At 41.3% G+C, this 27,013-nt stretch overlaps 1 protein-coding gene across 1 annotated transcript in view; it reads left to right on the top strand.

Moving 5' to 3' along the window:
• The window catches only part of MARCHF6 (membrane associated ring-CH-type finger 6), a 117,505-nt gene that overhangs the window by 55,812 nt on the left and 34,680 nt on the right, over positions 1-27,013 (top strand). The window contains exons 9-18 of the mRNA XM_084619554.1: positions 3,268-3,300; positions 4,918-4,969; positions 10,730-10,788; positions 11,422-11,502; positions 13,649-13,717; positions 13,816-13,890; positions 16,233-16,367; positions 16,885-17,004; positions 18,361-18,461; positions 21,010-21,147. Of these exons, the coding sequence (XP_084475680.1) occupies positions 3,268-3,300; positions 4,918-4,969; positions 10,730-10,788; positions 11,422-11,502; positions 13,649-13,717; positions 13,816-13,890; positions 16,233-16,367; positions 16,885-17,004; positions 18,361-18,461; positions 21,010-21,147 (863 nt within the window). The remainder of the gene's footprint in view (positions 1-3,267; positions 3,301-4,917; positions 4,970-10,729; positions 10,789-11,421; positions 11,503-13,648; positions 13,718-13,815; positions 13,891-16,232; positions 16,368-16,884; positions 17,005-18,360; positions 18,462-21,009; positions 21,148-27,013) is intronic.

Below are 27,013 nucleotides of genomic sequence, written 5' to 3'. Positions count from 1 at the left end.
TGGGTGCCCAGAGCCTTCTCCCCCTTCCGCGTTCTTGGGTGTCTGGGTGAGAGGGAGGAGGGAGCAGTTGGGGAGGAGGGCAGGCAGTTGTACAGTGGATGCAGCGGCAGTCTGTGCTCTTGTTGGCTTTCCTGCAGCTCCACTAGACACCTGAGCATGTCCATTTGCTCCCCCATTAGCCTCAGCATTGCATCCTGCCTCTTCTGATTGCGCTCACTTAATTCTTTCCTGGCTTCTGCCACTGAATGCCTCCATGCATTCAGCTGTGCCATATCAGTGCAGGAGAACTGCATGAGCTTGGAAAACATGTCATCGCGAGTGCGGGGGTTTTTTTTGTTTTTTTGTCTTTTTTTCTTGGCCTTCTAATCTGCAGTAACCTCAGGGACAGAGATGATAGGGGGAGCATAGAAACATTTGCATCTGCAGGGGGATAAAAAGGGAGAGTAAAATTTAAGATGATACATTTCTGAGAACAAAAGGGAGACTCTTTCACAGTGAATCAAGCAATTCACAGCAGACAGCACATGTGCTTTAGGTACAAGGTCTCATTTTGCCTTTTATATTGAGCACCTGCCAGTATGGTGAAACATCACACACAGCTGGGCAATAGAATTCGGTTTCCAGGCAGCCATGGTAAGCCTTTTGGTATGTGGGGTTGGCTTCTTATGCCTTCATAACATGTGGGAATGGTTTCAAACTGCAGCGCCATCCTTTCCCATAGCAAGCAATACTGGTTGGGTTTGCCATTTAAAAGGAGGGGCTGCGGTTTTTGGGTGGATGTGTAGCACACACTTCCCCCACCCCTCCGCGTGGCTATTTGGGATGATCCTTTCACCCCTCCAGCCGTCGCATGGCTATGGGATAATCCCTTTTAGCCAAGCGCAAACAACCCAGCATGGATGGGGTCCTTTTACTGTTCCCTTACAAAAATTTCCCTATTTCAACCAGGTGACCATGAATGATATTACTCTCCTGAGGCTAACACAGAAAGATAAAGACTGAATGTTGCTTGAATGTGACCAAAACCCAGGACCATTCGCTGCCATGCTTTGTGCTGTAATGATTCTAGACTACTTGCTACTGGCTTGGTGTAGTAAAGTGTCCTATCGTGGAGGATGAAATAAGGCAGCCCTCCTCAGAAACCTTCTGCAAAGGCTTTCAAAGTACCTCCAGGACAGCTTCATGGAGATGTCCCTAGAGGATTCCCGCTCCATCCTCAGACACATTAAGACTTTTCCAGTAGCTGTACTGGCCGCAAATGCATCCCAAATCAAACATTAAACACTATTAAAACACATTAAGCACTATTGCTTTTAAACCCTGTACTGTAGTTACAGATGTGCACTCACCAGAGGTGCCTTCTCTGCCTTCAAGGTTGGGGATCCCGCCTTGGGAGGGTATTGGCTCCAGGGTGATGAAAAGATCCCGGCTGCCGGGGAGAACGGATTCACCGCTTGCCTGCTGTGCATTCTCCTCCTCCTCCTCTTCCTCATCCAGAAAATCCTCCTCCGTGTTGTGTGCAACTCCCCCTTGAAGGTGTCCACAGACACTGGTGGGGTATTGGTAGGGTCTCCCCCTAGAATTCCGTGCAGCTGATCATAGAAGTGGCATGTATGGGTCTCTGACGCAGAGCGACTGTTTGCCTCCTTTGTCTTTTGGTAGGCTTGCCTCAGTTCCTTGACTTTCATGCGGCACTGCTGCATCGCTGTTGTAGCCTCTGTCCATCATGCCCTGTGTGACTTTGGTGTATATATTAGCATTTCTTCTTTTTGATCAGAGTTCTGCCTGCACAGATTCTTCTCCCCATACAGCAATCAGGTCCAGTGTCCCCCTTTCGATCCATGCTGGCGCTCGTTTGCGATTATGGGGGGACTGCATGGTCACCTGTGCTGCTGAGCTCGTCATGCTGACCAAACAGGAAATTAAATTCAAAATTTCCCGGGGCTTTTCCTGTGTATCTGGCTAGTGCATCAGAATTGAAAGCGCTGTCCAGAGCGGTCACATTGGAGTGCTCTGGGATAGCTCCTGGAGGCCAATAATGTTGATTTGCATCCACACTACCCCAGATTCAACCCAGCAAGGTCGATTTTAGCGCTACTCCCCTCACAAGGGAGGAGTACAGAAGTTGATTTTAACAGCCCTTTAGGTTGATGGAACGGGGTTGGTTGTGTAGACACATTCATTTTAAAATTGACCTAACGCAGCTAAATTCGACCTAACCCTGTAGTGTAGACCAGAGCTTAGATCTTCTGTGCCAGTCTGTGCGTTTTGAGTATAGTCCCTTCTTCCCTTCTTGATGGGGACAGTACATTGAGAATTCTTGGTGGTAACACCCTTGAATGTAACGAGCTTGGAAGCTCATCTGAAATTTCAAAAGTAGTTTACATGATGTTGTTTATTAAGTGAAATATCTGAGAACTGAGACCTTGAAATATTAGCTTAAAATTTGACATATAAGAGAGGCTCAAATATGAACGATTCCATTAATCTTGAAGTGATGAAGTCTCGACTGGCATAGAATATCTTAGAGGAGCAGGAAAAGAAAATACCTTTTAAAAATCTTTTTCCTTGTTTTGTTTTTTCCGTTTTGTTTTGTTCTGAAACAAGTGTACAACTAAATAGAGGATATTTTTCCCATCTGCAAGCCCTTTCCTGTTTCAGAGAGAGAATATGAGAGCATGAGATATGACTGGTCTAGAACTGGGAGCTGTTTCGCCATTATACTCTTGATTGAATATCATCTGCTCTTATTCTTTCATGGGTAATACTCTGCAGCTAGAAAGCAAAATTATATTTACACAAATCTTGATATACAACTTCTCTGACCTCAGATTTCATATGAATTTAAAATTCAGTTAAATCACTAGATAAATGCTGAGGCTGCTATAAATAGGTAAACAATTCATTTCCTGAGCTAAATTAAAATCTTCACCATTCATATTCTTGAAACAGGTCTCTCTCTGAAATAATCAGTTAAATTGTAGACTGTCTTTGGTTTACATGAACTACTATACATTTAAACAATTGTGTATTAAAATATTACTGCTTTTGATTAGGTCCGTTTACAGTACTGAACTAGACAGTTTGAGTTCCTTACTGTAGGTTTAAAAACTTGTGTTGGTCTGATTGTCCAGTAGTATAAGGCATGTAGCTAACCAGGGCAGTAAAAAAGGGGTTTGAAAAAGGGTGACCTTGAAGCTGATTGTGGGACTATGAAGATTTTTGAATATAGAACTGTGAATGAACTCAACTTTCTTTTATTCTTAGATGCTTGGGCTTGACGGATCTCTGGTTTTTTTAGTAAGTGAAGTCTTATAGTTCAAGAATAGTTTTTCAGCAGGCTTATTTTTAAGGAAACTAACAACTTGTTTTATGTAGATTTAAATAAAAAGTCTGTTCTGTAATGTATGAAGCAGATTTCAAATGTTGTATCGATGTGGTAGCTTTAAACCAGGGGTGGGCAAACTTTTTGGCCCGAGTGCCATATCGGGGTTGTGAAACAGTATGGAGGGCCGGGAAGGGAAGGCTGTGCCTCCATAAACAGCCTGGCCCCCACTCCCTATCCGCCCCCTCCCACTTTCCACCTCCTGACTGCCCCCCTCAGAACCTCCACTCCCATCCAACCCCCCCTGCTCCCTGTCCCCCCCCCCCGCCTCCCGGGACCACCTGAACCCCCAGGACCCCACCCCCTATCCAACCCCCCCTGCTCTCTGTCTCCTGACCGCCCTGCCCCCCCCCCCCCCGAACCTCCAGTCCATCCAACTGTCCCCTGACTACCCCGGGAACCTCCTGCCCCTTACCCAACCCCCCCCCCCACCCCCTTACCATGCTGCTCAGAGCAGCAGGACAGGCTTATTTGAAAGCCTGGGAGGTGGGCAGGTGCAAGCCACGTGGTGGCATAGCTGTGGGGGAGGCGGGACAGCAGGGGAGGGGCCGTGGGCTAGCCTCCCCGTCCGGGAGCTCAGGGGCCGGGCAGGACAGTCCCACAGGCCGTAGTTTGCCCATCTCTGCTTTAAACAGTTTTTCTTACTTTATCATAAACTTGATTCACATGGATGATTTAATTTTTTTAATTTTTTGTGGCAATCAGATACCGCTGTAGTGGGTCCTCCATAAGTGTACAATTTTCAAAAGGGCCTAAGTAGCTGTTGTAAACTTAAAGTTGCCCCAAAGTTTAGATTTTGTAAAAACAAGTTTTTGTTTTATGATCAGTAAAAATGTTTCAACTCAAACATCCACATTCCAAACAACAGTTTTTAAACAAGAAGCATTCCTCTGCACTTTTTAAAATCCAGGCATTGCACCACTAAACCTGAAATTGACTACACTGGTTTTCATTATCCTAGCTGAGAGAAATATAAGTAGTACATAAAGAACAGAGGGAGAAGTACACTCAATGTTTTTTTAAAAATCACTGTTAATAGAGTACCATGTTATTAGTAACTTAGATAAACAGGTTTTGTTTATAACATAAATATAGCCACCTGTGTCCCTTTAACTATAGCAATCATAAGCAAACACTTGCTACTATTAACCAAAGTAAGAAACAAGAATCCCTTTGCAAATTAAACCTGAAATAGTTTTCCTCTTTTTCTGAAAATACAAATTCTATGTACTTTTAAAGTAAGCATAAAAAGTAGTATAACTCTTGCCATTTATATTTACAGACCTGGGTAGATTATCTGCAAAACACCCTTCCTAACCCTAGCCACAAAGAATTTCCATTATAGCCACCATTTTTACTCACAACATTCACTTTCATTTTGGGGCTGAAATTTAGAAAATTCTAAGCTTGCAACTTAGCTCATTATTATTCATTCTTACCCTAAGAACTCAGGTGCAGTTATTTGCTTATTATGTGATTTATATGTTTTTATACTCTGCTTTTCCTGAAAAATGTTTTACTTCCTTCCCCAGGAACATGTCTTCTGGGTGGTGTCTTTAAACACACTGTTCATACTTGTGTTTGGTACGTATTATTATTTGTTCTTATTTCAAAACTAGCTTTTTCTTCGTGACTGCTTGATAAAAATTAGTTTTTAGACCACTTTTATTCTCAGAGAAAAACAAAGTGACTCTCATTTTTTTAAAAACTGAACCAGAATAAAAAGTGAATAATTAAATGTGAATAATAAACGTTTCTTACTAATAGTATTACACAGACCCTGCAAACACATGGATATGAGCAGACCTTAGTGGATTGCTTGCATCTTACTGTGTAATTTTAGTTCCCAAGGTGGCATGTATTGCATCCAAGACAGATATTTTTTCCTTTTTATTTTGTTACTGAAAGTAATTTTTTTGGATTTGGTTTTTAAAAGTCTGAGCTGTTGCATAAGCTTTATTGCCGTTAGTTAGAGCTGAGAACTATATATTTGTGAAATAATATTCAGGAGGGAATTTCTGGGAGTTACTTTATGAAGTTCCCCCAAAAATTGTGGGGACAGGTGGGATATAATTTCCCTGCTTTCATTCTTCCCTAGATATTGCTAAATGACCCTTCAAATGATATCTTTTGTCTCTGAGGCTCATAAAATCATTTCTGAAGGGCATATATATATTTTTCCTTTGGAGCGCCACAGGCTGCACACAGTTGTCATGTATTGTTTTAAAAAAAAAAAAGTCTCCAGGAGGACTATCCTGTGACTTTCAGTAAGGGCTTTATTCAACCCCATTCAAGTTGAAGATTGTGCTGTTCTATCAGTATACTCAGTGTACATGGGATAAAACACTAACATTTCCAGTAGTGTGCCCTTAATATCTGTTTGCTTTCTAAATGATGTTGCTTTCCTCCTTAGTTATTATTAAGATTATTTTTATTTAAACAGAAGATCGAGTGAACAGAATCCTCAGTCTCTCACCTCTTTTCTGTTAAAGGACATCATACATGGGGTTCCGTAGGCTAATGGAAGGAAAATCTGTGGGATCACTTCATTAAATTATTGGCAGAACACTATTGTATTTTTGGTGGGAGATGTGTATTATGGTGGGCTTTAGGGGTAGAGTGTGAGAGGAACCAATGAATTCGCTGTCATAGGGACCCACAAATACCCCAGTTGGATAGGAGGGGAGCAGCAGCTATGGCACATACTGTAGCCTTGAGACTGCAGTAGTAGTCTTGGAGCAGCTATATGAGTACTCCTGTACCTGGGAGGAGGGTTTCTTCCTCCAGAGCAACCCTGCACCAAACCAGTACACTCAGAATTGCTGCTATGGAGCAGGTTTGGCTAGAAGTGCACAAATGTATGGTGTGGTGTGTTTTTGTTAAAAGATGATAGGCTCTTCTATAACTACTATCTGCCTCCCTTTTTTGGTGGAGAAAAATTAACTCTGTCAATTGACTGACTTTTATTGTATTAACCTAGCGGTATAGAAAGGATATTATGTCTGGACCTTACCACTATAATCTGTAAAGAAGCCTTTGTTTTGGTATGTTGCATGCTTTTACCTCAGTAAGTGGTGCAACACAGAAGACTCCAGTAACAGTCATGTACAGTGGAATAATATTGTTTTGTTCTGTTTTCACACTGCTGATAAAGGGTGATTTGCATCCTTAAATGTTTCAAAAACTGTTTGCCTCTTTGTTATATTTTGGTGCAAGATATTGGGAATCACCTAACGTGAAAATATTTGTATTTTGGGGGCTTAAAAAAAAATTACTAGATACCCACTAGCCACAGGCAGATAAGGAAGATGAGGATATAGGGCTCCTCCAGAGAAGATGAGTGGCAGGCAGTAAAATGATCAGCCTGCATCATTAGCATGATGTTTCTCCTGAACTCTTACTCCTAGGGGGATTCTGCATGACTGCGGTGCCTGCAGAAAACTCCCCCTCCCCTTCCCCGAATTCCTATGCTTCCCTGCCGAAAACAGCAGGGAAGCAAAGGGAAGCCTCGTCCGGGCAAGGGGGGACACGACGATGGGCACTGTTTTGGGGGGGATTGCCCCTTCAAACAGCAGCGAGGCATGGGGGGCACACGGCATTACGTGCCACTGCCCACCCTCATTTCTGCAAGCTCAGAGCTGCCCAGCTGAAGGAGGCTGCAGCTCCACTGACTCTGCAGCTGAACGCTGCCTCCTGTATCCTAGTGCCAGTCATGCCCCCATCTGTGTGCTTGAAGCCTTCCTGTTTTCTGTGCAACAGTGAGTGCTGGCGGTGGGTCTGGGTAAGGAGGGTGGGGGGAAATGAGGGAAGGGGGGTGGCGGGGAAGAGGCAGTAGGGAAGAAATGGGGGTGGAATAGGGCAGTGGGAGAGGAATGTAGGAGTGAGGGGAGGAGGAGGTATGGAGCAGTGGGGGAGGGGGATGAGATGGCGAAGAAAAGAGGATAGGACAATTGTGGGGGGAAGTGGGAGCCTGGAATGCAGCATCCCATTGGCAGCAGCTGGGGCTCCCCCGTTAAGCAGGCCCATCGAACCCTCATCCTGACAAGCACGACCCCCGTATACCTGAACCCCTCTGATGAGCGCCCCACACCCAGACCCCGCACCCCACTGATCCCAAGCAGCTGCACCTGGACCCCCACCCCATCAAACCCCACTCACCCAGACCCCCCCCACTGAGCCCCCCACACTACCCCCAGCCGAGCCCCATCTCCCCACACCCAGACCTCCCCACTGAGTCCCAACCACCTTCACCTGGATCCCCTGCAGAGTCCCATTGCCCCTGCACCCAGAACCCCCCAGTGAGCCCCTGTGCATCCAGATCTCCCACTGAGCTACCCACACCCAGATTGCCCCACACAGGAAATCTCTCATCCCAAACCTGGATCCCCCCACATTAAGCCCCTCCGTACTTGGATCCTGCTGGGCTGAGCCTGCCCACCCACACCTGGCACAGGGGGACAGGGCCTCGGGGAGTTTCTGGGGCAGGCCCAGCCCTTGCACTGTGTCTGGGTCAGGTGCAGCCTCATTGCTGAGTCCTTTTATCGTGTGTGGAGGGGGCTTCAGGGTGATCTCCTAACTCAGTGCAGCCAGTGGCCTGTGCTCCCCACTGCTATTCTGGAGCCACATGGATTTATTGACAAAATTTGCAGAATTTTGCAGAATTGTAAAATATTGTGCACAGAATTTTAATTTTTTTGTCACAGTATGAAATTGTCCCGATTTGTTGTCACAAAGTTTTAGGTAGTCCCAGGAGCCTGACTGTAAATTCATGTGGGCAACACTGCACTTTTATAATTGGTATGCATTTTGAGAGGTTGTCTCAGCAACCCAAAGGACTGGAGACATTATTTAAAATACATTGTACATAGTGCAGAAATAGATGGCTTAGGCCCCTACACTTGCCAGGGAAAATGTCCCACTTGTTGTATGGGCTACATTTTTTTCAAGCTGTGTAATAATATACACAATACTTAGCTTCCTGCTGTAAACAAGATGTGGCATCTAAGTTGTATATGTGAATACAAACTGGCAAATCTAAATAATTTCTGTTTCATACTAGAATTAGGAAAATCAGAAATTTCCTGATGGCAATTACAGGTTAAAAATAACTTGATAATCACATAGCACAATTTGTGACATTCCATTAGGAGCTATGAAATGAAGTTCTGTATGACCCAGTTATAAATTTAGTGCAGTTTAAAATAAATTTCAGTCCTAAACTAAAGTTGTCAAGGGATACTGTAATTGTTTGGAATGAGTATCTTAAATTATATACAATCTGTGAGAATCCTGCTTTGTAATTAACTTGAACTAGAACAAGTACATCATGCTCCAAACACCTGACTAGCAAGTAGGGATTGCAGCTTTCAGTCAAGTTTGAGCTATGGCATTCTATGGAAACTTGTTAGGAAGCATTTTCTAGTGACTAAAACAAGGAACTGGGAATCAGGACTCCTGAATTTGATTTCTGACCCTGCCACTATCTTGCAGGGTGTTCTTGAACAAGTTACTTAAACTCTGACTCAGTATACACCCTTTGCAGATCACTAGAATATTCACAGGGGAATTGTGAGGAGTTCACACTTTGTTTCCAGGGGGACTGTCAGGCAGAAATTGGGTCTGTTTTTTAAAAAAAAAAAAAAAAAAAAAGTAAAAAAAGAAACTAAAAGTAGTTTTGAAAACCTGTACCTGAGCCATGGTCCCAACTTTTAAGGTGGTTCTCCTCTCCCCTTCTGCTATTTGCAACTTAAACAGGTCTAAATCTGAGTCTTTTGACTTTATAGAGGCTTCTAGAGTGAAGCTTCTTCTCAGCGTGTTCTCCTTCTTGCTGTGGAGAGATCCTGAGAAGTGGAGATTTTTTTCCTCCCTGACTTTACAGGGAGCCTCTTATGCTCACTAAGCCACATTGAAAGATCCTGAGGAGTGAAGCGGTCCATACCTTTCCCTTATCTTTCCTCACTGCCATCAGCTACTGCCATTGATTTGATGGAAGGGATTTGGACAAGTGAAGAGTCTCTGCCAGGCATGCTGCTCCTGCTCTTTGACCTCATAGACGGGACTAGGGACTAAAGACTCCCATCCCCATCTTCCAAGTGGTCATGTGGAACAGATTAAGGGGCAGGCAATCTCCAGTTCTCTTCATCTGATACTGTGGAGCGGATAGAGGTAGAGAATGAGAGCTTCCAGCTCTTGCTTCCCCTTTCTGCCTTGAGGGCTAGGAGAAAGCACCAGAAGAGATGCCAAGGGGGAACATTGCCATCTTTTCTGCTTCAGACTTTTCTCTCCTAGCGCTAATAGGGTACCTGAGGGAGACTAAGAGAGCATACTTGACCCTGCTGCACCTAACCACTTATGAGTCAATACAGATGTTCAAGTGTGGAAAAGAAGACTCCCTCATGACTGCTTGATTCCTAAACTCTGGGAGTGAGTGGGAGGAATCTTTAGGATTGTGAGTGAGGTACCATCCTTGGTTCAATGATCTGGGAAAAGAGGACAAACCTCTTAAAAGCTTCCCTTCCTGACTCCTTTGTTGGAGTGTGTCTTACCTTCCCCCTGATATATCTGCTTCTTTGCTCCCTTCCCAGACACCTGCAGGAACTGTGTTTCTCTGGACAATCCCCAAATCTTTAAATTCTTCAGTTTCAATTGTCAGATTCTTAAATTATGTTTACTAAAAGGGAAAGTAATATCCAACTGATCTATGAAAGAGCAACTTCACTCTTCTGTAGTCGTTGGGGAAGAGCATACAGGCAGATTCCACGATATGCATCTGAGGAAGTGAGCTGTAGCTCACGAAAGCTTATGCTCTAATAAATTGGTTAGTCTCTAAGGTGCCACAAGTCCTCCTTTTCTTTTTTTAACAGTGTAGAAGACTTCTGTCAAGCTAATGAATGAAACTAGAAAATAAAGCTGACTCAGCACTATCAAATGAAAGCTGAAGAAGGAACAAAATCATAGGTTGCTTGTAATATTGCAAGTTAAAAAAATTCAGAGAAATGAGTATTGAGCTACCTTACCCCTTAAAAGTTTGTAATGTGATTTATTAATCTTGAGTGCTACAGAATGTCAAGTTTTACTTGAAGTGAGCTGTAGCTCACGAAAGCTTATGCTCTAATAAATTGGTTAGTCTCTAAGGTGCCACAAGTACTCCTTTTCTTTTTAAGTTTTATAACGAAACTTTAAAACAATATTGGATGGATAGTTATTTTTTTGTCCACTTTGTAAAACTGGTGAAAATTCAAACAATTGCCACGCCACAGAACAGAGACTTTTCAGTATAAGTTTCACATTGCATTTGATAGAGCAATTTTTATCATTTTTCCCATTCCCCTTCATGTTTTCCAGCTTTTTGTCCTTACCACATTGGTCACTTCTCTGTTGTTGGCCTGGGTTTTGAGGAATATGTAAGTATGGTTATTTTATAATTTTGATGTTTTAAATTCTTAAAAATTTATGCAACTTAAAATTTCTGTGTTTTACTCTATAAGACAACAGAACAGCGTGGGAAGTTGTCCACGTCTTCATTCTAGGACCTTTTTTTGCTTTTAACTGTTTACCCTCCTCCCAAACTTCATTATTGTGATCCCTGTCTAAGACTCCCCCTTTGTAAGGTCACTGAATTTGGCTTTTTATATTATATTTTTATAAAGTCTAATATATTTTATTGTGGTGTTCCTTGATTGCATGTGGGGTAATGCTTCAGAAATGACTATTGGTGAATGCCAGGAAAAGGAGTAGGGTATATGGCGGCTCCTCCTGCAAGGCTGGCAGCTTTGCCATTATTTGATTTTTCTAGTGGATGCAAACTTATTTTCTGCGTTTTTGTTGAGGATGCAAAATGATTAGTAAAGAGAATTTATTGATTAACTATTTGTCCTATTCATGTTGTAGTATAAAGCAGCCTAGGAATCTTGTAGTTCCAAATCCAAGCTGCCCAAGTGGATTCTGTCATTAATATTGAAAAAGGACTGAACTTTTTGAGGAATAACTAAAATTGAATGTAAAATGTTTAAAATATCTTTTCTTTTCTTTTTCAGGTTCAAGCATCTCACTTTGAAGGCCTAATCACAACAATAGTTGGCTATGTGCTGCTAGCAATAAATCTAATTGTTTGTCATGTATCCTTTCATAAGTAGTTGCCTGTCTCTGTCTTAAATTCTGTCTGTGGATCATTATCTCTAGCCATGTTGAGATCAGGATTAGAAATGAAGCAGGAGCACTTTCTTTCTCTTTTCGCTTTGTTCTTATGATGAAACAAAGAAAAAAGGACTGTTTGGGGTAAAATTTTGGATAAAATCTGTTTAATAGGGATTTGACCATCCAGACCTAATTTCAAAACAGGCTGTGTATTCAGAACAATAACAGCTTTGAGACTTCACTCAGCCCAGTTTTCCCCATATAGTAGTCTGTTTTATGGGAATGACGCTGGAGAGGCCTTAACATGGAATCAACTTCTTCCCCAGTTGCCTGTCAGCTAATCAGGATAAAATTTCACAAGGCCATAGACGGAATGCATTGCTTTCTTCCTGAATGGCAGATCTCTTTCTGGCGGTCAGCCAAAGAAAAGGGAAAATGTGGTACAAATATTTCCGCTCTCTTCACTAGCCACTAAAATACTAAAGGGTGTCCCTTGTTTCCCATACACCATAATAGTCCAGAAAGAATTTTCAGCAGTTTTAGGGACTGCACTCAACGTTGAACTTGAGAAACGTGCTTAAAAACTTTTGCGGAAATGAAGTCATGATTGGGAGGGTAAGAGTGCCCCTGTGATCTGGTAAGGCTTGCAATTATAGTTTTTGTGATCTAGCCTAATAGACAGGTATGGAGCCATCCATTTCTCTTCTTGTGGGCTACACAGCTGCAGCAGAGATAGAAATAGGCATACAGAATAATAACTAGGATTTGTGCCACGTGGGATGGGAAGCTCATCTACATCAGTTCTCCTATTTCAGGCAGCTTCTCAGAGTATGTTTAGCCAGTGTGGGTATTCAGACGTGCTACCTCTGCTTGAACTAGCATGCTAGAAATAGTAGTGTGAATACGGTCTCGTGAGCTAGCCACCAGAGTACAAGCCCATCTGACCCTTTGGGTACATAGTTGGAGGGCTAGTCTGTGCTGTTATCCATGCTGCCATAACCACACTGCTATTATTGTTTGAGGTAGCTTTGCTGCAGTCACACCTCCTGACTGCAGTATAGACATACCCTTAGTATGTCTTCCTTGGTTTCTGCACCAGGCCAGTAGCATTCTGAGCTTTGTGCAACTTGGATTGCTCTTGGGCAGCAGTTCACTGTGCTGCGCTGGAGATATTGAAGTGACTGTTACCACTATCTTAAAGTTTTGAAAGTCTGAGGAGACTTGGTCACAGACAAAACTGTGTATGCTTTAAAAAGATTAAATTGATTTCTGTTTGAAGGAGTAAATTTATTCGCTATTTAACACTTTTTATTTCAGTTGCACTTAAAGGCCACAGTCAGGTTGGGCCTTGTTGTGATAGGCACTGTACAAACATAGTAAAATATTTGATGCCATGTCTCTCTTGAGATCCTCTGGCCTACTAAAAGGAGACTGTGATCCAGGAATTTAAAGATATTTAGGCGTTGTGCTTAGGGTTGCAACATGTAAATGATTTAGGAGTCTAAATCTCATTTTTGACAGTCAATAGAATTTAAGCTCCTAAGTGTCTAAATCCCTTAAAAAAATTATATTTAGGCTCCTAAATCACTTACGCATTGCAATCCTGAGCACCACAACACCTAAATACTTTTAAAATGCTGGGACTAAATTTTCCAAAAAATAACAAACACGCACACACTCTAGCTTTGCTGTGAAGAGATGAGAATTTCTCTCAGACCCCATTAAAATGCATATTACATTAGACCTCTAGAGTTGTAGCTGCATTGTTAAACTCTTGGTAAATATTCCTGCATACATTTTTTTCTAAAGTGATTTCTGGCATCTCAATTTTCAGTCCCCAGCTTCAGATGCTTTGAAAGAGGGCTTGATTTTCAGAGGATGGGTGCTTAGCACTTTGACAAGCAGGTCCCTTTAAGGTGTTTCAAATTAGGCACCCAAAATCATTGTCACTTTTGAAAGATTAGAACCCCAACAATAGTATTCACAGTTTCACATTAGTGCTTGACTCTTCCAGAATTTCCTGCTATAAAAGATAGATTGCACAGTTGCTCATATGAATTGTATCATAACTCTTCTGGTCCTGTTACAACATTTCATTTAGTATATTTCCTTGACCAGAGTATGTAGGGTTTGGCAGCGCTTGTAAAATTCCAGAGATCACGCCGCTTATTGGGAGTCTGCTATATTGTTGTGAAGGTAATTATAGTCTTCTGAAAGCAAAAGATATTCAACTGTAATTTCATTAGAGATTTATTCCTAGTTACTGAGTAATTTTTTTTTCCTTTTCCCTGAAGGTTTCCTTATTAGTGGTTGTAGAAATTGGTGTGTTCCCCCTTATCTGTGGCTGGTGGCTGGATATATGCTCCTTGGTAAGAACAAAAATTATTGGAATGTAGGCCAAGTCTTACACTGTTGTTGTTTTCTGAGGGGAAAGTTCTTTTGCCCTGGAGAAAAAAAAATTGATATAAACTGGACTTGCAGAAAATGCATCTCTTCACTTTTTTTTTATTTATACTTTCATTGTTTCAGAGATCAAAGGTAGTTTGTCCTAAGGCGTGGTGCAATACAATGTCCATGTTCCTGTATTTAAGGCAATTAAAGTGTACAATCTATGTTTAAAACAGAGTAAAAAAAACCCCCATCATTAAACTTTTTGGAACAGTTACTTTTCACAGTGTTTTGTAACTAACTTCTCTGGTATGCTAAATATCTTACCGGCAACTCCATGACTGAGTTTTTTCTTTATTTGGCTATTATGGGGAAATTCATGCATGGTTCATCTTATGGCATTGCTATGAATTTTTCCTTCTGTGTATTGAATGCCATATGAAAGACACTATTTTTATTGTAGTCCAGGGCAGTGGTTCTCAGCCAGGGATCTGTGACCCCCTGGGGGCCCGTGAGCAGGTTTCAGGGGGTCCACCAAAATAAACTAGAGAGGGGCCGGCATTAGACTTGCTGGGGCCCAGGGCAGAAAGCCAAGCTTGAGCCCCATCACCTGGGGCTGAAGCCAAAGCCTGAGCAGCTTAGCTTCATGGGTCTTCTAGTGCCATGAAGCCCTGGGCAACTGCCCTGCGTGCTACCCCTGAATGCCAGTGGCTTTTAATGTACTAGATATGCAGAAAACCAGTTTTTGTGGCACAGGTGGACTTTTTATAGCATGTTGGGGGGAGGGAGACTGTCATAAATATAAAGGGAAGGGTAAACCCCTTTGAAATCCTTCCTGGCCAGGGGAAAGCTCCTCTCACCTGTAAAGGGTTAAGAAGCTAAAGGTAACCTCGCTGGCACCTGACCAAAATGACCAATGAGGAGACAAGATACTTTCAAAAGCTGGGAGGAGGGAGAGAAACAAAGGGTCTGTGTGTCTGTCTATATGCTGGTCTTTGTCGGGGATAGACCAGGAATGGAGTCTTAGAACTTTTAGTAAGTAATCTAGCTAGGTATGTGTTAGATTATGATTTCTTTAAATGGCTGAGAAAAGAATTGTGCTGAATAGAATAACTATTTCTGTCTGTGTATCTTTTTTGTAACTTAAGGTTTTGCCTAGAGGGGTTCTCTATGTTTTTGAAGCTAATTACCCTGTAAGATATCTACCATCCTGATTTTACAGGGGGGGATTTCTTTATTTCTATTTACTCCTATTTTTATTAAAAGTCTTCTTGTAAGAAAACTGAATGCTTTTTCATTGTTCTCAGATCCAAGGGTTTGGGTCTGTGGTCACCTATGCAAATTGGTGAGGCTTTTTATCCAACATTTCCCAGGAAAGGGGGGGTGCAAGTGTTGGGAGGATTGTTCATTGTTCTTAAGATCCAAGGGTCTGGGTCTGTAGTCACCTAGGCAAATTGATGAGGCTTTTTACCAAACCTTGTCCAGGAAGTGGGGTGCAAGGTTTTGGGAAGTATTTTGGGGGGAAGGACGCGTCCAAACAGCTCTTCCCCAGTAACCAGTATTAGTTTGGTGGTGGTAGCGGCCAGTCCAAGGACAACGGGTGGAATATTTTGTACCTTGGGGAAGTTTTGACCTAAGCTGGTAAAGATAAGCTTAGGAGGTTTTTTCATGCAGGCCCCCACATCTGTACCTTAGAGTTCAGAGTGGGGGAGGAACCTTGACAGAGACTCACAAAGAAAAAGGTTGAGGACCCTTGGTCTAGGGAGAGCGGGGGAAAGGAAGGGGAAATTATCATAACTTTTAAAATGTCACTTCCCCAAAAGCTAATATAGGAGATTACTATTAAATGCTTATATGAGAAAAAGCAACCATTTTTGCTCTCTGCATTAATAAGATACCCTATTTCTAATGAGAATAAATGTACAGTACAGTTTAGTATGAGCTGATATGCTCATGCTAATATGCTTTGTAATGTTACATATTAAATGTTAGTGTTTTCCTTGTTTTAGTTTCCTTCCCATTCTTAAAATGGAATGTGGAGCAGAGAAATTTGTCACTATTTGCCATCTCCCGCGTCAGTGCTATAAGTATGTTGTAAGAACTGTGTAGTTTTCAGTGGCAGAAGGAACTTATGACTTAAATAGACATTTTTGTTGAGTGCTCCTCTAAATATTTATAGTTTTGCAACAGGTTGAGATTATTTAAATGCAGTATATAATCCAATTTAACCCTATTTGCTAGATACAAATTGGGGTAAATTAAATGGGTAACCAAGAAAGAGTATTTGATAAACTTTGTTGATCCTATGTACTTTTTTGTATAGGAAATGTTTGATGCTACTTTGAAAGACAGAGAGTTGAGCTTTCAGTCTGCCCCTGGTACCACAATGTTCCTACACTGGTTAGTGGGAATGGTTTACGTCTTTTACTTTGCATCTTTCATTCTCTTACTGAGAGAGGTAAGTTCTTATTCAGGTGAGGGGATTATAAAATATATTTTAACAACTTTATGCACTGAAGAGTTCATTAGCTCTTCCCCATCTGTGTGTTTCTGTTATGATGCTTTTAATACATATTAGACTTCAAAATTTTTCTGCCTTAAAAATTGAACAATCATGCTGGCTACAAGTGAATGTGGGAACACCCTTAGGATGCTAGCCGATTGCATGCAAGGGATTTTTTAATATGGATGCTGCTTTTGTTTAAATACTTCTTAGTATCTGTAAACTGAAATGTATTTGAAAGTAAAGATTTTTAGTTAAAATGTTTCCGCTGTGGCCTAGAAGTAATGCTCTGTACCTCTCATTGTTGATTCTTGTATTGAAAAGTTCTTCATATTTATATCTCACAGCCTAGTTCCTTCTAACACCTTTTTTCCAACAGAAATCTAACTCTGTTAATTAGACAACATGCTAATAATTCTTACGTTGCTTGCATTTTTGTCTTTTAAAACACAAATCTAAATACCTGTTTCAGGTACTGAGACCTGGTGTACTGTGGTTTCTGAGGAATTTGAATGATCCGGATTTTAATCCAGTTCAGGAAATGATTCACTTGCCAATCTATAGACATCTCAGGAGGTTTATTTTATCAGTGGTAAGGACTTTTTTCAGACTTGTACTTGAATAATTTATATTCATTTCTTTCTTGTTGCTGCAAATACAGTGCTAGCCTCTTTGATGTTTTGAATATTAGCATGTTTAACTTTCTTTTTTGATGTGTGTTCATTCTTTAGTTACTAAAATAAAACTGAAGTTTACTTCTTCAGAGGTGTTAGTTGTAAAAGTTTTAAAATTTTTGGGTCTAGCACAGACAGTCAAAATCTTCCCCTTCTGCAAAAACCACAATGACTGCTTGTATCACTAGCCAACAGTTACTTTATTACTGTGGATGGTGGAGGAGATCCCTTGAGGTCACGGTGCTGGTCTAAGCCATTTATTGCAACAAACATTCTGGGTCCCAGTTCAACCAGATCAGTAGAGATAGGTCTCATTCATGTTTCTGGTCTGTCTTGGGGTGGACCATGACAGCCTGGGCAGTGGTATCTACTACAAGATGTAGCTGCAGGCTGTTGAATTCCTGGGGAAACATGTACAGTCTTTCCTGGCCTCCCCAAGCATTTTCCAGATGTTCACCCTGATGTCTGTCTGGAAGGCCTTTAAGGCAAAATCTCAGATGGCCTGCTTTGGCACAGGTTTTGCAAATACAGGCTCTGAAGACTGCATACCTTTGAAACAGACTGCTGTATGGGATACTGTGATGTTGATATACTGTTAACACATCAACATCCTCTGTACCTTGTTGGATCACTCTAGTGGTGCGCAGCATATGCTCTGTGGGTAAGACCTTCTCCCTGCCATCTCCTGCTAACTTAAGCTAAAGAGAGGAGTGCTGGTCAGTCATGCTCAGGACTCCAGAAAATAGCAGGATGTATTTCCGTTTTGTCATCTTATAACCACACTGCTTTGGCTGCATCAGGGATGTATGTGCCACGTAAAATGACCCAAACTTAATCCAACATATAGTTCTTTTTAAAGGTCTCAAATGCATGGGTTAGCAGAATGTAATGGAATTGGTTTTTGCCTTTTGAATCAAGAAATGAAGCGCTTGGCTAATTATCATTCTCTGAAGGCATGAATTGTAATGATTTCAGAACCTTCATCAGACTCACAGTGGGAACTTGGGCCCCATGAATGATGGTCAGTTACAGTTTATATATTCAGAGATTAAACAACTTTCTCTTCTAGTTTACACATTTATTTCCTTTTATGGAACATAGACTACCAAAATTTGAGAGGAACAGGTTTTAATTTAATCATGAACCTTTGTTCATACAATTTTTTCATTCAAAACCTTTGGAGATGGTATACATCTTCATTGGCCCATCCATATAAAAATAAGGCCTCGTGAGTTTTGTAGATACAATATGCATTTGTAATTTTCTTGTTGCAGATCGTCTTTGGGTCAATTGTCCTGCTCATGCTTTGGCTTCCTATACGTATTATTAAGTATCTGTTGCCTAATTTTCTTCCATATAATGTCATGCTCTACAGGTAAGTTTTTATTGTCGTTCTGAAAGATGTTTTTGGTCTCCCTGTGATTAGACAGAATCCTCATTGTGTACCTCTCTAAGGCCATGTCTACACTTACAAGTTTACAGCAGCACAGCTGTACCAATACAACTGTGCCTCTATAAGAGTGCTCATGTAGCAGCGTGTTGTGCCCATTGACATAATAAAACAGCTCAACGAGTGGCAGTAGCTGCGTCGGCTGGAGAGCGCTTATGCTGGCAAAACTTATGTCTCTCAGGGTTTTTTCACACCCCTGAGCGATAAAAGTTTTGACAACATAAGTGCTAGTGTAGACATGGCATAATTGTACCATTTTCACCATTACTTTGACATTGCATTTGGTATGTTTGTTGAAAATGAACAACATAACACAAATTTTAATCGGCTCTAGCAAAGTTAAATGTCAGAGTATGCCAAGTACAATAGTACATTTTTGACAAATAAAAAGTTTGCCTTTTTATGCATTGATTTTCCACAGTGATTCAGGCATGTAGAAGTTGAACAAATTATTAATTTTACCCCATAGGTTATCATTATGCTGTGGACTGTGTGTTAGGGCTGTCGATAAATTGCAGTTAACTCACAAATTAATCACACTGTTAAACAATAGAATACCAATTAAAATGTATTAAATATTTTTTGATGTTTTTCTTCATTTTCAAATATATTGATTTCTATTACAACACAGAATACAAAGTGTATGCTGCTCATTTTATATTATTTTATTACAAATACTTGCACTGTAAAAATGATAAACAAAAGAAATCGTATTTTTCAATTCAGCTCATACAAGTACTGTAATGCAGTCTCTTAATCCTGAAAGTGTAACTTGCAAATGTAGATTTTTTTTTGTTACATTGTTTTGTTTTTGAATGCAGTTACGTAAAACTTTAGAGCCTGCAAGTCCATTCAGTCCTACTTCTTGTTCAGCCAATCGCTAAGACAAACAAGTTTGTTTACATTTACGGGAGATAATGGAGCCTGCTTCTTATTTATAATATCACCTGAAAGTGAGAACAGGCTTTTGCATGGCACTTTTGTATCCAGCATTGCAAGGTATTTACATTCCAGATATGCTAAACATTCGTAAGTTCCTTCATGCTTCAGCCACCATTCCAGAGGATAGCTTCCATGCTGATAATGTTGGTTTAAAAAAAAAAAGTGTTAATTACATTTGTGACTGAACTCCTTGGGGGAGAATTGTATGTCTCCTGTTCTGTTTTACCCACATTCTGCCGTATATTTTATGTTATAGCAGTCTCGGATGATGTCCCAGCACATGTTCGTTTTAAGAACACTTTCACAGCACATTTGACAAAATGCAAAGAAGGTACCAATGTGAGATTTCTAAAATAGGTACATCACTCAACCCAAGGTTTAAGAATCTGAAGTACCGTCCAAAATCTGAGAGGGATGAGGCATGGAGCATCCTTTCAGAAGTCTTAAAAGAGTAACACTCAGATGCAGAAACTATAAAACCTGAACCACCAAAAAGAAAATCAACCTTCTGCTGGTGGCATCTGACTCAGACGATAAAAGTGAACGTGCATCGTCCACTCTGCTTTGGATCATTGTGAAGCAGAACCCGTCATCAGCATGGACACGTCCTCTGGGCAGCATTATCTCCTGCAAATGTAAACACACTTGTTTGGCTGAGCGATTGACTGAACAAGAAGTAGGACTGAGTGGACTTGCAGGCGCTAAAGTTTTACATTGTTTTATTTTTGAATGCAGGGGGGTTTTGTACATAATTCTACATTTGTAAGTTCAACTTTCATGATAAAGAGATTGCACTACAGTACTTATATTAGGTCAATTGAAAAATACTGTTTGTTTTTTACGGTGCAAATATTTGTTATAAAAATAAATATAAAGTGAGCATTGTACACTTTGTATTCTGTGATGTATTTGAAATCAATATATTTGAAAACGTAGTAAACATCCACAAATATTTAAATAAATGGTATTCTATTATTGTTTAACAGCGTGATTAATCACAATTAATTTTAAAGCACGATTAATTTTTTTAAGCGCTTGACAGCCCTATTTTTTTTTGTTTTTACACTGTTTTTAGGAATACTTCAGGAATGAAAGAATGTCCATGGTTGGATCTTTATTGTAAATATCAATGCAAAATTTTTCCTCTGTTTCTCAATTAAAACAATAATTTGGCTTATCAGTGATACTGCTCTTAACTTATAAAAGGAACAAGTCAAAATCTAAACCTTGCCTTTTCAGATAACGGAAGATAGCTTTCCTAAAGACTTTTCATAAAACTCTCTGTTCACATTAAATTCCTAAACACTACTAAATTCTTCCCCAGTGCTCAGAAACATATGCAAAAAAAAAATCTTGGCTATTAAAGTCTAAGAATTGCCTGTGATGGAAACCTGCTTAGCCTTTACTGTTAGTTTGTTCAGATATTTGGTTATAATAGTCTTGGTTTGTTAAAATGTTTGTAGGAAATTCATAAAATGTTAGAGAATAGTCCTTATGTGTTTGCCTTCTTGTTCTGTCCCATTGTTTCTAGTGATGCTCCAGTGAGTGAACTTTCTCTGGAGCTGCTTTTGCTTCAGGTGGTGCTGCCAGCTCTGCTTGAACAAGGACACACAAGACAGTGGTTGAAAGGTCTTGTACGAGCATGGACTGTTACGGCTGGGTACTTGCTGTAAGTGTAAACAGCCAATATCAGTTATGTGGCTTGTGTCACTTTGACCTTTTTAATGTGGAAGAAATTTATTCTTTGGCTAGATACCGTAGCTGGAGCGTTACGAATTACTTGATACATAAATGTGTGCATGGCAGAGATACATGAACATTGGTATAGAACAAATTATTGTACAGCAAATCCTTGAACATGCACTGCAACTTCAGAATATGCCTTTGCAAATTAATTATATTTGCTGCACTAATACAACTTTCGCTTGGCAAAAAAATGGTGTAGCTGAGTCTGAATAGCAATTTCTGTTGTCCCTGTTTCTATATTTTGCTTTCCATTATGTTTATCTTTTCAGAATGAAATTTTTGTTGCTTTCTTCTTCCACAGACTCTTTGGAAAATATGAGCAAAATTAACATGTACATCTCTGGTGCTATTAAATCCATGCAAAAAGTATAAATAAATCCACTCCTGAAAACCCTCCTGTGTGAGGGCATAAAAGTTGGAGTGGCTGTGACCCTCCCATAGTTCTCTCTTACCACCCGTGACAGAGATGGAACTTGGACAGTGTCCTATGGGCTATAGGTTTTTTGATCTTCAATCTCAACCCTTTTGTGAAGAAATACCATTTCACTTCTTCTCTTTCATTGCTCGTGTGCAGAAAAAAGTACAAAGAGACTCTGCTACACAGCCTCTCCATACAGAAGGGCGGGGCACTTCACACCGACTGCCAGTATGGCCTATTGTAAACCCACAGGGTTTAAATCTTGTACATTGTGCAACAGTTATATGTTCTTAATCAGTGGTCTCAGCAGGTGTTTTTTCTGCCTTGGAAGAGCACATCACCCAACAAGTGCTTCATCTGCCATTTCTTGTCGCACATCTGAAAACTGAGAGATGTGTGTTTGCTTCAAGAGACTTAATTTCAATCTTTAAAGGTCTTATATGATCTTGGAGAAGAGACATCCTCCAAGCTGGAGACAAGGAGGCTATCTACGGTAAGTGTTCTGGTAACCAGACACCATGCCTCTGGTTCTAGTAGGCAGAAATCTAAAAAGGGACCAAGACCACTGGAACTGGCACCATGATCCTTCAGTGCCGTGTGCATCAGTACCAACTCTGGGGCAAAGAGACCTGGCATCCACTTTGGATGCCAAGCACCATACCCTCACCATGCATAAGCACAGCTCACAGCATGCAGCAAGCTCATTCCATGAGAAGGACCCATAGCATTCCTCCAAAGGCAGGTCTTCCAAATCTTCCTTAGCGTTGAGGGATGTGAAAGACTCAGGAGATGCTGATGTCAACAATGAGCCTTTCCCAATATCAATACGCCTTCGAGGAACTGCCGTTGCTGCTTGTTTTGACACCAGCAGAATCAGCACTGGTCCCACATCTAATGGCACTGCTGTTCCTGGAGATGTATTTCTCCTTGCCACGTCCAAGCCACTCCTCCCTGACTTCAAGCATGGGACCGGACCAGAATAGTACATTAAGGGGAGCTCTGGAAGTGCCCCATATCAGGCACTGATGCAAGCTGACAGTGGACAGGCCAATCACATCCTGGCAATAATTGTACAATTTACTTTTATGGCCCTGTTTGGGCCCACCTTCCCAGAGTGGAGCCCTATCATATGTGTCTGGGGAAAAGAAGGTCTCACTCATCATCTGGCATCAATAGCCAGATCCCTGTCACAGGACCGGAGAAGTGTCCTTGTGAGGTAATGGCTCAGGAAACACTCCAATTGCCCTTACCACCTAATCCTCCTCTTTTCCAGATGAAGCTGTTGCCTCGACCCAACACCAACTATCAATAACTTTAGAGCCTTCCAGACCTGCTCTTGAGGATAGCTTGCTGAAATCTTGGACTTTGAGACGACCATGATCTTAGGTTTGTTCTCTGTTCAATATCCTCAGTCCCAACTGGGATTGTGCAGATCATTGTATATTGGACCCAACAAAAGGATTGTGGCACACCTCAGCCTTGCTTTCCCCGTCTTCAAACTGAGTATAAAAGTGTTATCAAGTTCCATCCAAAGGCTTTGAACTTTCTTCTAAGCATCAGACACCAGAGTCGCTTGCGGTGTCTGCGGTCCAGCAAAAGACTAGATCCACCACAGATAAGGACACCCCCCTCACTCCCAGGAAACGGAACTACTTTGGCCAAAAGGCTTACTCAACAGGCCTCCCTCCAGTTCCTAACAGGAAGCTACTGGCCCTGTTGGCAAAATAGTTTTCTGATGTGGGCGAGGGTGACCCCATTCCTATTGAGGCTCCTTCAAGATTGTAAGGAAGAGCTGAGACCATTCTATCAAGGAAGGGGCAAGTAGTAATAAGAACAGTGCTGCAAGCCACAGTGGATGAATCAGATATGACCACTTGATTCATAGCTACAGTAGTCCAAATGCCCTGCTCCTCCTGGTTATAAATGTCTGGGATTCCAAAAGAAGTCCAGGCTATGTGAGAGGACCTACCCTTCAGGGCATGAAGCTCTTTAGCAGTTGGACTGATCAAGCACTCCTTTCTGTCAAAGATTTGAAGGCAATTCTGAGATCTCTAGGGATGTACTACCCCACGCTATACTGCAAGCCCTTCTGGGATCAGCTCCCACAAAGACAAAACACAATCTTATTCCCACAATTGTCAGCCAGAGTATTTGCCCAGAAAGAACCCCATTACACCAGTAAGCGCCTGTTGTCGTCCTCCATTGTACACCAAGCCCCCTCTCAGAGTCAGCAGGTTTGACAGGAGTATTCAGAGCTCTGTTGTGTCAAGTCCATACTGCAGCCAACTTTCAGAAATCGCTTTTTCCCCCTTCCAACAGTTGTGGTCAGAGATTAGATGAAGAATTAATGCTCATCATCATCGTCTGTGGCTACCCCATCCAGTTCCTTTCCTTGTTTCCTACCTTGCCCCCTTCCTTATTTCAGGAATCTTTTCCCAAGAGCCTGTTACAAAAAATGCCCCACAGCTCAAACCATGTGGCACGGGACAGCCACAAGTCTCTAGCTGCTGCATAGACATACCCTGAGATGATACTAGTACAGACCAAAGAAGTGTTTTTCTTCCACTAGTGATCAATACACAATTGAGTCGAAATTTAATTGAATCATAACAAGACAAGGAAGGCCTGATCCGGCAGACCCCATACGGTCAAACTGTCAAGGATTCCATCCAGACCTGAAGTCGCAGCACCTTATAACCTGGATATTGACTGGTTGAGTGCCGTGGAAAATCAGGAAATCCTGACGTAGAGCAGAATACTGTGCAAGAGAGACTTATTCCTCCAACCCAGAGTGGCCTAAACCCATTGCAAGCCCTGATACTGAAGATTCTGGGCTACTTCCTGCAGTTAAAACATTCTGAACGTTCATTTAGCTCAGTCAAAGTTAATCTAGAGGAAGTCTCTGCATATCATGGACTGATACCTTTGGACTCAGTCTTCTCTCATCCTAATGGTATCCAAATATGTCAAGGGCCTAATGCATGCTTACTCACTGGTCAGAGGACCTGCTCTAGTATGGGACCGCAACATCATCCTTCTAAAGCTTGTGGAGTTCTCCATTCACCTGCTTACTCTCAGAATGGTGATTTTTGGTAGCGATGACCTCGGCCCAGAGAGTGAACGAACTTCAGACAGTCGTGGTGGAACAGCTGTACTTTTGGTTCCATAAAGACACGGTGATACTAAAACCTCATACCAAATTCCCAAGATGATTTCCAAGTTCCATTTAAACCAACCTGTGTTCATCCCAAGACCTCATTCCACATGAGGGGAGAAGAAACTGCACTCTGGGCAAACCTAGAGTTCCATGATATTATGTTCATAGCTGTGGGGACGATAGAGGATTTTCTTCTATTTGTGGCCACAGTTGGCTGCCTCAAGAGCCAAGCTGTTTCATTTTGAAGATGCAGCTGATACTCCTCATTCCCACCATCCTGAGTCAATATTGTTTGCCAGTCACCTGCAGTGACTAACGCTCGAAGGAGTGGTTACTAACTCTACTATGATTGTGGTTGTTTGAATTGTTACAGTCAGTGTGGATCCCATGACCTATTCTTCATCCCCACTTTTCCAAGTCCTCAGCAGTCACTCATGGGCTTTGAATTGCAAGGGAACTGAGTTGGGATTGCTGCCACTCCCCCTTTTTATGCCTTCACACAGAAGCTCAAGGAGGCTCAGGGCACATGTGTCTCCTCACTGGACTCTGCTATTCGAAAGATTCTGGGCTTGCACGCATGATGCATGTGCACCTAAGAATCCATACTGACTACAACATCTCAAAGAACCACAATTACTGTAGGGTAAGGAACTGTTCTGTTTTAGTAGTTTTTGACTGTTTTATAATTTGACTTAAACAAGTGTACTTGCACTCCCCAAATCCTGTACTGCTCATTAATAATATTTCAAATTTGAAGGTTTTTTCTTGACTGAATTATTCTTAGGGAGGTTTGAGATTGGGATGGAGAGTGAGATCCTTTCTTCCTCTTTGCAATAATCTTTTCAGCTTTTCATGCCTGAAAAACAAATGAGATATTTAGCTCCAACTTAATAGAAAAATTGACCTTCAGATACAGTCAAAACATGGATAACTCATCCCCAAAGATGAATACCAATGGAAAGTAGGTGACGGAGGGAGGTGGAGATGAGAACCAAGTTGGGGGGATAACAATGGGAACTATTATGCATCTTCAACTGTTGCAGTTACCAGTAGAGATGGCTTGAATAAACATTCCTTCAGCCATTTTTAATTAAGCAAGGGTGAAAAAAACTTAATTACCATTTTTAAATCTACGTTTTGATGGAGGAATTGTCTGAAGTTTGGAGCTTTATGTAAGTAGTCCTTTGAGGAGGAGTTCTTGCTAGATTTGGGGGTGGGGAATGAAAAATTGCTTCTGAGCATACGTAATAGGTATTTGATTTTACCAGACCCCCATAAAGTCCTGCCAGTTAATAACATTGCATATCGGAGATGGTGCCCCTCTCTACGCAAGTACACTGGTACTGGGTACTAATGCTCTCAGACTGCTGCGAGGACAATTTTTAGGGGTTTTGTAGATTTTTTTTAAACATTGAGACTTATTAGGGAGAGAAGAAAATGTATACCTGTAGGGAAAACATTTTAGAACCTGTGACTTCTTTTGTTCACAAATTCTAAACTGCTGTTCAAAGGTTAAGAACATGAGAACGGCCATACTGGGTCAGACCAAAGGTCCATCTGGCCCAGTATTCTGTCTTCCGACAGTGGCCAATGCCAGGTGACCCTGGCAAACAGAGGTTAGAGACATCATCCCTGCCTATCCTGGCTAATAGCCATTGTTGGACCTATCCTCCATGATCTTATCTAATTCTTTTTTGAACCCTGTTATAGTCTTGGCCTTCACAACATCCTCTGGCAAAGAGTTCCATGGACTGACTGTGCATTGTTTGAAAAAATACTTCCTTTTGATTGTTTTAAACCTGCTGCCTATTAATTTCATTTGGTGACCCCTAGTTCTTGTGTTATGAGAAGGAGTAAATAATACTTCCTTATTTACTTTCTCCACACCAGTCAGGATTTTATAGACCTCTATCATATCCCCTCTTAGTCGTCTCTTTTTCAAGCTGAAGAGTCCCAATTTTATTAATGTCTCCTCATACAGAAGCTGTTCCATACCCCTAATAATTTTTGTTGCCCTTTCCTGAACCTTTTCCAATTCCAATGTATCTTTTTTGAGATGGGGTGACCACATCTGCATACAGTATTTAAGATGTGGGTGTACCATGGATTTATATAGGGGCAATATGATATTTTCTGTCTTATTATATATCCCTTTTTTAACGATTCCCAACGTTCTGTTTTCTTTTTTGACTGCCTCTGCACATTGAGTGGATG

The sequence above is a fragment of the Lepidochelys olivacea genome, assembly GCF_965140295.1.
Source record: "Lepidochelys olivacea isolate rLepOli2 genome assembly, chromosome: 2".
NCBI lineage: Eukaryota > Metazoa > Chordata > Testudines > Cheloniidae > Lepidochelys > Lepidochelys olivacea.
This window is presented reverse-complemented; position numbering and strand designations above follow the sequence as displayed.